The 14,292-nt window shown below is 43.5% G+C and overlaps 1 protein-coding gene across 1 annotated transcript in view; it reads right to left on the minus strand.

Annotated features, from left to right (window-relative positions):
• Positions 1–10,752: 10,752 nt before the first annotated feature.
• The window catches only part of LOC120979546 (store-operated calcium entry regulator STIMATE-like), a 33,865-nt gene continuing 30,325 nt past the window's right edge, over positions 10,753–14,292 (minus strand). Inside the window, exon 8 of the mRNA XM_040408349.1 lies at positions 10,753–13,238. Coding sequence (XP_040264283.1) covers positions 13,122–13,238 — 117 coding nt within the window. The 3' untranslated portion in view covers positions 10,753–13,121. The remainder of the gene's footprint in view (positions 13,239–14,292) is intronic.

Below are 14,292 nucleotides of genomic sequence, written 5' to 3' on the forward strand. Positions count from 1 at the left end.
CATACACAGATCCCCCTCCCCTAAATAGTGCCATCAACAGATCCCCCCTCCCCTAAATAGTGCCATCCACAGATCCCCCCCTCCCCTAAATAGTGCCATCAACAGATCCCCCCTCCCCTAAATAGTGCCATCCACAGATCCCTCTCCCCTAAATAGTGCCATCCACAGATCCCTCTCCCCTAAATAGTGCCATCCACAGATCCCCCTCCCCTAAATAGTGCCATCCACAGATCCCCCTCCCCTGAACAGTGCCATCCACAGTATCAGGTGCCTCTCTCCCCCCCCCCCCATGTGCCAGTATCAGGTGCCAACCCCCCCCCCCCCCCCAGGTGCCAGTATCAGGTCAGGTGCCAACCCCCCTCCCCCCCATGTGCCAGTATCAAGTGCCCCCACCCCCGCTCCCCCCATGGCAGTAACAGTCGGGTATTAAAAAAAAAATAAATAAACACTTCTACTTGGGAGGGATCTTTTTTCACCATGTCAGCGATGCGATGCAGCCTCTTCCTGTGTCCCTCCCTGTATGTCCATATATGGAGTCACTGCTTGTATTTCAGAAAAGGTTTCTGCTGGGATTTGAACCCACAAACTTCTGTATCAGAGGCAGAGCACCTACCCTCAAGACCATAACAGGTGCCTTGCTGCTGACTGAAAAATTATGAGACTTCTACTGTTATAGCTGGCTAAGTGTACATCTATACACATGACAGCTGCTCATATATAGAGATATAGCAGAGCTGAGTGTGCTGGGATAGCTGTCATATAGAGATATAGCAGTGCTGGGTGTGTTGGGGCAGCTGTCATGTGTATAGATGTACACTTAGCCAGCTATAACAGTAGAAGTGTCAAATTTTTTCAGTCAGTTGCAATGCCTTCTTTATGGCTGTGAGGGTTAATGCTTTGCCTCTGATACACTGATACATTGGAGGTTGTGGGTTCGAATCCCAGACACATCAGGAGACTTTAGTATATACAGTAAGATTAGAGCACATTAGCAAGGGAACATTAAGACCGCTGCTGTGAAGGGGCCCTGAACAGTAAGACATCGATATTTAACTAACTTGAAAATAAACTGTCGGGCCCCGAAGCAGCTGCTTCCCCGATAGTTACGCCACCTCCTGGCTGCCTGTGTGTAGTGTGTTAATAAAAAAAAAAAAAATTTGAATGCGGTCGGACGGGCCCCCTAGTGGCGTAGGGCCCCATAGCCACTGCTATGGTTGCTATGGCGATCCCTACGCCACTGGTCTGAAGGGAGAAGGAATCAAGATGGCTGAAACCCACAAATTACACATCAAATAAAACAGATATACGCAAGGCATACACAAGAGCCTATATTTTACTCTTAAATAATGGCCTATCCTGCACTATATAGACAAAGAAAAAAATCCTGGGTGCTTGTTTAAGCGCCCATTGGGCTACCACACAAAAGAAAAATAAAAGGATCTCATAAATCCAATATTAGTCTCCATAAAAGAGAAGTGCATGCAATAGAGAAAAATTTATTTATGTCACCTTTGGCACTGTAGTACACTTAAGCTTATATTACACAGGCAGATAATCTTTCAGATGTGTAATACTGCCACCGATAACCCGATGAATGAGAAAATGCTCGTTCATTGGGTAATTGGAATCTTTCAATCCTCGTTTGCTGGCGGCAGATTGTGCTGGGTAATCATGGTCTGCTGCCGGCAAACAATGATTCAGTATGGGGACAAGCAATGGCATTAGGGATCGCTCCTCCCCATACTGGGGAGATCGCTGCATGTAATAGCAGTGGTCTCCACTGACGAGGAGGTGATTGCCGGGAAGGAACGCTTCCCTCCCGACAATCACCTGCATGATCAACTCGTGTAATATTAGCCTTACACATTAGCTGTCTTACATTTAGACATTAGAAAGTTTGCAACAATACATTAGGCAGTATTTTAAACATCTCAATCTATGCTTAGTGGATAATATAACTTCATATAGTTGCTCAATGCTTCCACTCTGCAATAATACCACCCACTGTTGACGATGGGACTGAATGAAACACCCGAATTCAATGCTGTGTCCTAGTACTTTTATCCACATAGTGTAGTTCTACAAATTTTCAAAAACTTTTAACATGACCACTATTGTGGTCTAAATAAATGCACATATATGGTGCATGCTAGAACTGTGCAATAATTAGTGACTTTCCACTTGTATCATTTTTTCAAAGTGGTGGAGTTATAAATGATAGTTCAAAGCCGGCGTAGATTGTCTCTTCCTGGGTGCCCTCCTCTCACCCAAAGGACTGTGAAAAGATAATGGGGGAGATTAATCAAAACCGATGCAAAGGAAAACTGGCTTCTTTGCCCATAACAACCAATCAGATTCCACCTTTCATTTTCCAAAGGAGTTCTGAAAAATGAAAGGTGGAATACAATTGGTTGCCAAGGGTAACTAAGTCTATTTTCATTTGCACCTTTTGATAAATTTACTGTCACGGTTGTGTTATGGTCTTGTTGTTGTGCGCCATGACACGTTAGCAGTGCATGCTGGTTGCCAGTGGCAACGCTTTGTGGTGCAGCATGTTTGTGCTTTCCTTCTTTTTCTGGTTCTTTCCCTGTCTGGTGCTGGAGGGGTTAACTTCCTGGCTAGGTGTGTTCTGGGTGTGGCCTCATGGCTCTTCTTAATCTGGTGTTGTGAGCGTGAGGCCAGTAGTTCTCCAGCCTTGGTGTGTGCTGGAGCTATGCAACTGCTCGGGATATTCCATCCTTCCAGTGTGAAGGCCACCTATTTAGACATCAAGGTCATCCTATGTCTTCCTTATGTATTTCCCCGTTGCTTCCCTTGTATATGTTTAGTGAGTGTTTATGTACAGGGTGCGTTGTTATGTCTAGTGTTGTGTTCCATGTCTGGTCTATTTTTGTGTTTTCCAGCATGGTTGCTAGACATTGCCCTGTCTGTCTGTGACTTCGGTGAGAGGGCTCCTGGGTTCCCTGGAGGGTGAACCGCAAGTCAGTGAGCAGCTCTGCCTGGGGCCGCCATGCATTCGGTCCGCATTGGGGTCCAGGTAGTCTTGGTGCTGGTGTTCCCCCCTGTTGCTGCGGCAGGTAAGTGCTTATTCCGGTGTGTTGTCGTATCATTAGGTTCTTACCTGCCGACCCAGTTGCTGCTCACTGTCTTCCCTTACCTTTGTTGCTTGGCTTGTGAGACTCCTGTTCGTCCGTGTTGTGGAGAAACAGGTCGTCTCTTGCTCCTAACCTTTATTCAGGGGTCATCAGGGCGACTCAGGGTCCGAGGTTCCTGTGTATGAGCCCACCTACCATCTGGGTCTGCTCATACGGTTAGGAGTCAGGGCCAGGATTAGGGCGGCTTAAGAGGTGACCTGCTTCCCCGTTTACCCACGCTTTACTGTGCCAGCCATGGATAAATGTGTCCCACAATGATGTGATTTGTGAAAAATCTCACAAAAAAAATATGTTTTCATGACCCTTATAGGGGCTTATGAGATTTTTTTTTTTTCAAAGACAGTGCCACTGTAGTACATGGGCTTTGTCTGGTGCTGCAGGTTGGCTTGGTTCAATTGAAAGTAGCTCAGCTGCAATAGCAGGAACAGCCAATGGAAAAAAGCGGCGCTACTTCTGGGAATTACATTGTCAGCAGATTGTATATTACAATACCTGAGTTGTTTTTCCTTGTAAATGCCCTTAGCTCCTCTGCTGGTTTGCAGTCCCTCCTGTAGTCTGATTTCCCACCTGCTGGGTGGCCAGGCTGCTGCCGGGAGCTTCACGGATACTCCCATTTCCTCTAGTACAGATAGGTAAATTGTCCATCGTATGTATGTGAGATAAAGGCCCTATTAGGCTACATTCACACAAACACATTTTGTGTCCGTGTCCGTTCCATTTTTTTTTTTGGATAGGATGCAGACCTATTCATTTCTATGGGTCCGCAAAAAATGACCATATGTCCGTTCTGTAGCCCCACGAAAAAAATAAAACATGTCCTATTCTTGTCCGTTTTGCGGACAAGGATAGGCATTGTTACAATGGGCCCGAAAAAAAAAAAAAGATGCCATACGTCCGTCATCCGTTTTTTTTGCGGAACACAAAACACATACAGTCATGTGAATCTAGCCTTAGACTGAACAATATTCAGGCCAAATATAAGAACAAATTATAAGTGTTCATAGTAACGCTCATTCCGGATAACTGGCCCGTATAATCATGCTGCTGATGAAAGAGCGGCTGGTTGGCATCTATCCTGGATGAAAGATGTCCGATTTTCAAAAGCACATCTCTCTGTGTAATCAGGGGTTTGCTGTAGATAATCAGTAGAACTAAGTGAGTGAGCAACAACCGCAGGATCCATCCTTTCTCCCCCATTTAGGGATCATGTACACAAACTTATTTTTTTTTCCATGTCCATTCTGTTTTTTGTTTTTTTTGCAGCCCTTATGCGGAACCTTTCACTTCATTGGGGCCTCAAAAACAACAGAAATGTTCCGCAAAAAAAATAAAACGGGTCCTATTCTTGCCCACATTACGGACAAGGATAGGACTGTTCTATTGTGGTCTGGACGGTCCATAAAATGCGGACTGTACTTGGCCGTTATTCGTAATTTGTGGACTGCAAGACATCCAACGGTCGTGTGCATGAGCTCTTACTTTGGACTCGTTCACATCTCGGTTTAGAAATTTGACAGGCTGTTCCAGCACAGAGCAGCCTGCCGGGTGCTCATTGACTGCAATGGGGTCTAGCGGTGATCCGATCGATTTCCAGCATAAGTGCCAGGTTTCGGTTAGACAAAAACAGTTGCATGCAACGTTTTTTTGGCCAGTTGACATTTGCGCCGGAGCAGGCAACCAGATTACAGAAACGGCAATGTGAACACAGCCTTTGCATTAGCCTGTGTCACAGGCTGATGGATGTGTATTTTTATCATACTCTAATATCAGACAGTGTAATGGGGCCCTTAGATTGTATGTCCCACAGGTGACAGGGCGTGACATTAGGGATGACAATCTCTATACAGCGCTGTAAAATATAATGCTGCTATATAAAAAACTGAATTAAAAACATTTAAGGGGATAGGTTGCGGCTGATAGCAACCAGAGGAAAGATTCTCTTATTACAGTAATTGACAGCACATTGCTAGGATATGCCATCACTTACTGATCAATGCAGGTTTGACTGCTGGGAATCTACATTAATCACTCCAAGAAAGTTGCCATAGAGATAATAAAGCAGATCAGCCCCGGATTGTTCTTCTCCTGTGCAGAGCCACTCCTGACACTGTGCAAGTACCTTAATTCACTCCTAATTAAAGAGAATGTGTCACCTATATTATTTTTTCTGCTAATTAAAACCAGATAGTGACATGTATCTTTCTTTTTTTTTTTTCTTTTTTTTTTATAATGTTTTATTTTCCGATTGTAGATCTTCTATGCAGGATTTCTGGGGCAGCCATCTTTCCCGAGCTGTTGTTAACAGCATCCACAGACACAACAGATAGGAGAGGTCATTCACATGTCTGGGAGAGTGTTGTGAGCATGCTCTGGGACCTCTGCAGCTGTTACTGTGCTGGAACAGGACACTGATAAGCTGTGAGCATGATGTATTGTGAATGGTGGATCCAACGTTATCCATACATAGGTGTTATCTGTGAGTGTAATCGTGCCTGTGATTAGATGATGGCTGAAATGTGATCTATCCAGAACAGGAAGTATCAGCCAGTAATTAGGCTTAGTGGCCAGTGTGAAAACGTCAGTATTTTAAGATGATATCTCTAAATCTAAGTTATAAAAAATAAAACGTAATATAGTGTGGTGGGACGTCACCACGCCAGCCGGGCATGATCACATCACTGCGCCCAGCCAGTGTGATTAAGTCACCATGCAGAATCTTCAATCTACGTCCTCGCTGCAAGTAAATGGATAAAATATGTTTTTTTTAAACTGGATTAACCCCTGAAATCCCACAATTGTAGCATTAGATGCAGTGATCAGTGATGAACGCGACATCTGATCTGAGCGGTTCAATGACTGAAAGGCGGCACGATCGCGTTCCCTGCCATTGCACACGCTACATGCAAAGTAATGTTCTTCATGACGAAGTAATTTGTCACAAATCAAATTTCTTTGTGAAATTTGGCGAAAGCAGACGAATTGAATTTTTCATAACTTTGCTCACCGCTAGTGTCACCTCCAGTTCTATGAGAAGGTCTGTTAGACGTTCTTCTCTACCTCTTGCATGAGGTTCTTTGTTTTGGTTTCACTTTGTCATCTCCTTTCCTTCTCCCAGCTGTCACCTATTTACACTAATTGTCTCCCTTTATATTCCCTCCCTTACTGCCTCACTTTGCGGTTTATACTTCTTCCTGGATGAGTTGTTCACTGCTGGAGGCTCCAACTGCTGATTCCTCAGATAAGTCCTTTTCCTTTATTTGTGTTTCCTTACTGGCTTGATTCTAGGTGACACTGACTCCGTCCGTATTAAGTGCAGGGAGCCGGTGGTCGTGTCCCCTCACTATTATAGGGTTTTCAGGTGTCACACAGTATAAGGTACGTGGGCATGCAATCGTCTACCATAAAGACCTTTGCATGGGTATAGCAGTCAGGGAGAGCTCTAGGGGTTTTATAGGGCTCACCCATATGCTCCTTAGTTTGTGATCAAGCCAGTCAGATGTTTATAGGTTCCAGCTTTCTGCATCACCATCCGTGACAGCTAGTTATCATAATTGGTTGGGAGTCCCAGCAGTAAAACCAAGACCCCACTGGTCAATACCATTTTGAAGTGGATCTGTAGGCATTCCTGACAAGTCTATTTTAATAAATACCTCTATGATATTAAAAATTCAGAAGCCTTTCTCCTTAGAAAACTGCATGTTATTTCTAGAAATATCACTAAATTGACAACTGGGTGTTACCATATCCACTGTTGAAGGAGTACGTCTCTACACAGTTTGAAGCCGTCAGCACTGATTAGACATTGCCAGACTGTGTATGGACATGTCCCTAAAGGGTAACACCTAGATGTCAATTTATTCATAAATTTCTAGGGCGAATAACAGAGGAAAGGAACAACACAGAGTTCTAAGAAAAGATGACAAAAAGATTATTTCCTGGGGAATGCAGCTATTTGCAGACATGCCAGGAGGGCTGACACATTCTCTTTATATTGGCAATCCAATCAAAATGATCTTCTTACAGATGATACTGAAGATACATGTGAAAAGATTACACTGGTGAATCCTGTGATCTCTAACCACCACCCATTTCCAGAATGTATACAGCATGCAAACCCTTTAGCACTGTTCAGATTTCGGAAAATTTGAAATTTTAAGCAACTGGCCCATTCAAATCAACAACAGCGTGCTTAGAATGTGTCCAGTTTCCGGTAACTTGTAGGCAGTCCAAAAGTAGTTTGAGTTGTCTTAGGGCTGTTTCACACGAGCGGATGCCGTGCGTGGCATCCGCTCCGTGAAAGAGTGCCAAGACCCGATGCAGACTGCAGAGGCACGGAGCATTAACATGACTGATAATGCTCCGTGCCTCTCTGTGACCTCTTTACTACGAAATCACAGTTGTCACTGTGATTTCGTAGTAAAGAGATCACAGAGAGGCACGGAGCATTATCAGTCATGTTAATGCTCCGTGCCTCTGCAGTCTGCATCGGGTCTTGGCACTCTTTCACGGAGCGGATGCCACGCACGGCATCCGCTCGTGTGAAACAGCCCTTATAGGGCCCTTTTCCCATGGAAAACACTGGTGGCTCTTCTATGATGTATGTATAACTTATCGGAAGATCATTTTGACTAGATTTCCCCATTAAGGGGTTGTCCTGCCATTTATATTGATGACTTATCCTCAGGATAGGTCTTCAATACCAGATCGCTGGGGTCCGATCTGAAGAGGAGGCGGTGCTCCAAGCGAGCACCGCTTCCTGGTCATTACACGTCTCCTGTGGAGCGGCGACGCAGTGCAATTACAAGTTCTTGCTGAATAGCAACATTTACTGTAATGAAGACATAGTAGCGCTTGCACAGAGCGCTGCCTTCTCTTCAAACAGCTGATTGGCGGGTGTGACAGGTGTTGGATCTCCTCCAATCTGAAATTGATGACCTGAAGATAGGTCATCAATATACAGTCAGGGCCATAAATATTGGGATATCAACAATTCTAACATTTTTGTCTCTACACACCACCACAATGGATTTGAAATTAAACAAACAAGATGCGTTTTAACTGCAGACTGTCAGCTTTAATTTGAGGGTATTTACATCCAAATCAGGTGAACGGTGTAGGAATTACAACAGTTTGCATATGTGCCTCCCACTTGTTAAGGGACCAAAAGTAAAAGTAATGGGACAGAATAATAATCATTAATCAAACTTTCACTTTTTAATACTTGGTTGCAAATCCTTTGCAGTCCATTACAGCTTGGAGTCTGGAACGCATAGACCTCACCAGACGCTGGGTTTCATCCCTGGTGATGCTCTGCCAGGCTTCTACTGCAACTGTCTTCAGTTCCAGCTTGTTCTTGGGGCATTTTCCCTTCAGTTTTGTCTTCAGCAAGTGAAATACATGCTCAATCAGATTCAGGTCAAGTGATTGACTTGGCCATTGCATAACATTCCACTTCTTTCCCTTAAAAAAACTCTTTGGTTGCTTTTGCAGTATGCTTTGGATCATTGTCCATCTGCACTGTGAAGCGCCGTCCAATGAGTTCTGAAGCATTTGGCTGAATATGAGCAGATAATATTACCCGAAACACTTCAGAATTCATCCTGCTGCTTTTATCAGCAGTCACATCATCAATAAATACAAGAGAACCAGTTCCTTTGGCAGCCATACATGCCAACGCCATGACACTACCACCCCCATGCTTCACTGATGAGGTGGTATGCTTAGGATCATGAGCAGTTCCTTTCCTTCTCCATACTCTTCTCTTCCATCAGTCTGGTACGTTGATCTTGGTCTCATCTGTCCATAGGATGTTGTTCCAGAACTGTGAAGGCTTTTTCAGATGTCCTTTGGCAAACACTAATCTGGCCTTCCTGTTTTTGAGGCTCACCAATGGTTTACATCTTGTGGTGAACCCTCTATATTCACTCTGGTGAAGTCTTCTCTTGATTGTTGACTTTGACACACATACACCTACCTCCTGGAGAGTGTTCTTGATCTGGCCAACTGTTGTGAAGGGTGTTTTCTTTACCAGGGAAAGAATTCTTCGGTCATCCACCACAGTTGTTTTCCGTGGTCTTCCGGGTCTTTTGGTGTGGCTGAGTCCTGTACGTGAGATGAGTCAGGGACAGGACTCATCTCAGGTTAATTTGCATATGTATCAAATCGTTTTTTTTACACAATAAAAGCACACAGAGCTATGGGGACTGGGTATTGCGGATGTGCTAATGGCCATCTAGCAACCCATGTCCTCAGCTCTATGCACAAAATCCCGGTGACAGGTTCCCTTTAAGACTTTTCCAAACAGTTGTTTTGGCCACACCTAATGTTTTTGCTATCTCTCTGATGGGTTTGTTTTGTTTTTTCAGCCTAATGATGGCTTGCTTCACTGATAGTGACAGCTCTTTGAAACTCATTTTGAGAGTTGACAGCAACAGATTCCAAATGCAAATAGCACACTTGAAATAAACTCTGGACCTTTTATCTGCTTATTGTAATTGGGATAATGAGGGAATAACACACACTTGGCCATGGAACAGCTGAGAAGCCAATTGTCCCATTACTTTTGGTTCCTTAACAAGTGGGAGGCACATATGCAAACTGTTGTAATTCCTATACCCCTATACCGTTCACCGTAATTCCTGTACCGTTCATGATTTGGATGTAAATACCCTCAAATTAAAGCTGACAGTCTGCAGTTAAAGCACATCTTGTTCGTTTCATTTCAAATCCATTGTGGTGGTGTATAGAGCTAAAAATGTTAGAATTGTGTCAATGTCCCAATATTTATGGACCTGACTGTAAATGGCAAGACAACCCATTTAAGGAAAGCATAATCTCCTTATGATTACTGCTATATTTTAAGTTCGGATAAGCTCCTTCAGCTTTCACTAAGTATTACGAATATTCCTACTTGACATTTGAATTGAGCAAACCTTTAAGCCCCATGCACACGACCATATGTATTTTGCAGGCTGCAAACCGTGGATCAGCAAAATACGGATACTGTCTTGCGTGCATCCCGGAGTTACCTAACAGAACATGTTCTATAATTTGCGGAATGACTGCAAGGATGCAGCCAGTGCACTGATCTCTCCGCATTATTTGTAGCCCCATAGAAATGAAGGGATCTGCAAAAAAATGCGGATCAGACACGGACCCAAAATACAGTCCTGTGCATGAGCCCTTAGGCATACTTCTACTTGGGCAAACCTTTAAGCCTCATGCACGCGACTGTACTTTTCATCCGTGCCATTTTTCTTTTTTTTGCAGAGAGCACATTGGTCCATTTATTTCTATGGGGTGATGTGCACAAACATATTTTTTGCAGACCCACCTGGTCGTTCTGCAACTTATAGGATATGTCCTGTTCTGAACTACATTGTGAGAATAGTCCTTTTTATTGATGGGGGTGAGAAAAATGCAGAATGCACATGGAAAGTGTCCATATTTTGCGTATCCCCTGTTTTAAGCTCATTTTCAGTTTAATAGCGGGGAAAGCGTGAATTTCACCAAATGAAAATAGACAAACTCAAAACCAGGCAGCAATCATTCTCAAACAACCCTGTAAGTCAAAAAGCTTAGACACAGATACGAAACATACAATGAACAGTTGCAAACTTGCATTTATGTTGAAGAAACAAAGGTGGGGGAAAATGTAACAGTAGACCCCCACTCACCCCGGTTCATATGTTATCAAAAAGTGCATACATCCGATTCAGTGAAAGCACTTAGCAATGTAACACATTCCTTTAACCCCATGTCCGCCAAAAAACACTACCAATGCTTTAGTATAGGTCTGTGGTGTCACATGGCAGAACGGGTTAAGAATCCCTGAAAAACATCATCTACGTACTGAACATATGTCGAGCAGAATGCGTCCTTGTCCGTGTAAAATTATGTGCAAAATACCAGACCAAAAACAGAAATACTCCCGGACAGAAGCGCACCGGAAAAGCCAAAATTCGACTTTTTAACTCCAGCGTATTCCGTGTAACACAAGATAGTTTTAAAAAAAATTAAACAGACAAAACTTCTTTTGTCACCCTTTTTGACCTTTTGCAGAAAAAAATAACTTTTTTTTTTTTATTTGTATGAAAATATAAATTAAAAAGACTGAAAAGACAAGACTAGACATATGGCAGAACCCCACTCCCCCGTGATGACAGAAGGAAGAGACACGCATTGCACAGCAATAGCGTGCACTCCTTCCCCGAGAGCAAAGGAGTCTGGGAATGATCTAACTCGGTGGGGACTGTAACAATAAAACAAAGTTAAGGCAGAGTCTTCCATAAAGGATTGCGAGAGGGGGTTTACGCGATACTGAGAATACCATTGGCTTTAAAACATCCTACAGGTATGCAAGCCATTGTTCAAAAGGTCCATTTGATCTGGCAATGCTGCTCGATAGAACTGTATCAAGCCACTTGCATATACAGATCCGGGGTGTGGAGAACGTTAGTGTTGTACTGTATATACAAAGGATCCTAGCAGATGCTGTAAAGGTTCATACTTAAAAGTTAATATATTAAACTCAGGCTCAAGGGTATCTGTCAGCAGTTTTGTACCTATGGACCTGACCCTGTTACATGTGCACTTGGCAGCTGAAGGCATCTGTGTTGGTCCCATGTTCATATGTGCCCGCATTGCTGAGAAAAATTATGTTTTAATATATGCAAATGAGCCTCTAGGAGCAACGAGGGCGTTGCCGTTACTCCTAGAGGCTCTGCTTTTTCTGCAACTGCCACGTCCTCTCCACTTTAATCGAAAACATCATCACGACTGGCCCTGTCAAAGTGGAAAAAGCGCGGCAGTTGCAGAGAGAGCAGAGCATCTAGGCAACGCCCCCATTGCTCCTAGAGGCTCATTTGCATATGTTAAAACTTCATTTTTCTCAGCAACGTGGGCACATATGAACATGGGTCCAACACAGATGCCTTCAGCTGCCAAGCACACATGCAACAGGTCAGCCAGTGTCATAGGTACAAATCTGCTGACAGATGCCCTTTAAGGGCAAGTGAACCTATTCGTAGGATGCCACAAATGACACAGTAGTAGTAACAGGGGTTGTGGCCCCAATGCCTAACCTGTTGCAGAGCCCCTAAATCCCACATGCAATTTATAAAACTCCTACATTACTATTACTTAGTGAAGGAGGGGATTCTGGGCTCCCTCAGGTACCAGTACCCGGGTGCGACTCCAAACTCCTGCATTTGGGCCATGGAGGATTGAGACTAAACAATCCAAAAGAAAATAGCACAGTATGGCATGGCCAGGATTTTAGTAACCAGTTTTCAATGGCAATATTACGTGTAGGCACATGCCACCTTATGCATTTAAGAAATGCAACAATGCATAGAAAAGAATATATTGGAATGCTATGAGAAGGTTCCTGTATTACTGATACTATGATGAAAGCATCTGGGATTATAACTCCCATTCTGATAAATAGCACTGCAGCTTGATACAAATCAGGGCAGATGGCATTCAGCAATAGAAACATGCCCTGGCCATGCTACCCTGTGAACAGCTGGTATCAGGCAGGAGACGAGTGTTAAAAGGGGGAGGCAATTAAAACACCCTCATTCTTCTGGTGTTAAGAAAAGTAAGAAATCTAAACAAATTAAACGGAAAAAAATTATAGATCAAGCAGTCGGGTTAGAAGTATGCCAACAAGCAGGTATTGACCTTGATCTATGGAACACCAGGCGTCTGCATCTTTTACAGTTGCTGGGCCTGCACCGGGTACAGAGGTGGGCAGCAGCACTGGAGAGAAATCAAAGTCCAGTGCCCATTCCATAAGGTTCTGACTTGGAAAAAACACACAGTCTTCATCACCTCCATCTCTGAATGCTGACAAGAAAGTAGAGGTAGTGACTCGAAGAAATCTTGTGCCGAGAAGCCAGACCTTGTTTTCTCCTGTAAACCTCAGTTCGATGGAGGCATAATTGTGCAAAAACTAGAGGAACATCATACGGACAGGCCAAATCGGTGCTTCTTTTTCTTAACAGGCTTGGAATTTGTTAATCTGCGGAGGTCCTCGTCACCATCAGACTCTTCCATTTCATCATCTGCTGAAATGAGAATCTATTGGGAGAAAATAATGGAAATGTCAGGCAACCAAATCACGGTTTTAAGTTAAAAGGGCGTGCGTCAATTAGAGAGAGGATATCACTGCCTGTATCAGGGTGGATTTGATTTAAATCAAACCGATTTAAATCACGATTTAAATCACTAGTCAGTAAGGCTTGATTTAAATCATAGTTTTTTACATAAAGATTCATATTTGGACAATTTTTCAGTTGTACTTAGGAAGGAGAAAAATAATAATTACCTTAATAATAACAATTTAAATAGGATTTATTCAACTAAAACAATAACATTACAGCATGTTATTTGCTTAAGCATCCATGTTTGTTAACTAATTTGACTAAAGAAAATATATATATTTTAAGAAACTTAGACTGTCAGCCCAGCCTACACAAGAAAAGCTTAGGCTACTTTCACACTTGCGTTCGGGGTTCCGCTTGTGAGCTCGGTTTGAAGGCTCTCACAAGCGGCCCCGAACGCATCCATCCAGCTACCAATGCATTCTGAGTGGATGCGGATCCGCTCAGAATGCATCAGTCTGGCAGCGTTCAGCCTCCGCTCCGCTCAGCAGGCGGACACCCGAACGCTTCTGGCCGTGCGGAGGCAAGCGGATCCGTCCAGACTTACAATGTAAGTCAATGGGGACTGATCCGTTTGAAGTTGACACAATATGGCTCAATTTTCAAACGAATCCGTCCCCCATTGACTTTCAATGTAAAGTCTGGACGGATCCGTCTGAACTACTTTCAGACTTAGAACTTTTTCTAAACTATAATGCAGACGGATCCGTTCTGAACGGATCCCAAAGTCTGCATTATAGGAGCGGATCCGTCTGAGCAGACCCCAGACGGATCCTCTCTGAACGCTAGTCTGAAAGTAGCCTTAATAATGTCCTCTGTAGCTCACTCGTCATCTTCATCTTCTTCTTTGTTCATAATCTGGAAAAGAAAAACAAGCTTTCCTGCTTTATCGGGACCCAAACGATTTCTCAATTTAGAATGAACAAGTCCAAAGGAAGAGCATATTCTTTCAACGCCCGCAGAAGAAGCTA

Source organism: Bufo bufo, chromosome 9 (genome assembly GCF_905171765.1).
Source record: "Bufo bufo chromosome 9, aBufBuf1.1, whole genome shotgun sequence".
Taxonomy (NCBI): Eukaryota; Metazoa; Chordata; class Amphibia; order Anura; family Bufonidae; genus Bufo; species Bufo bufo.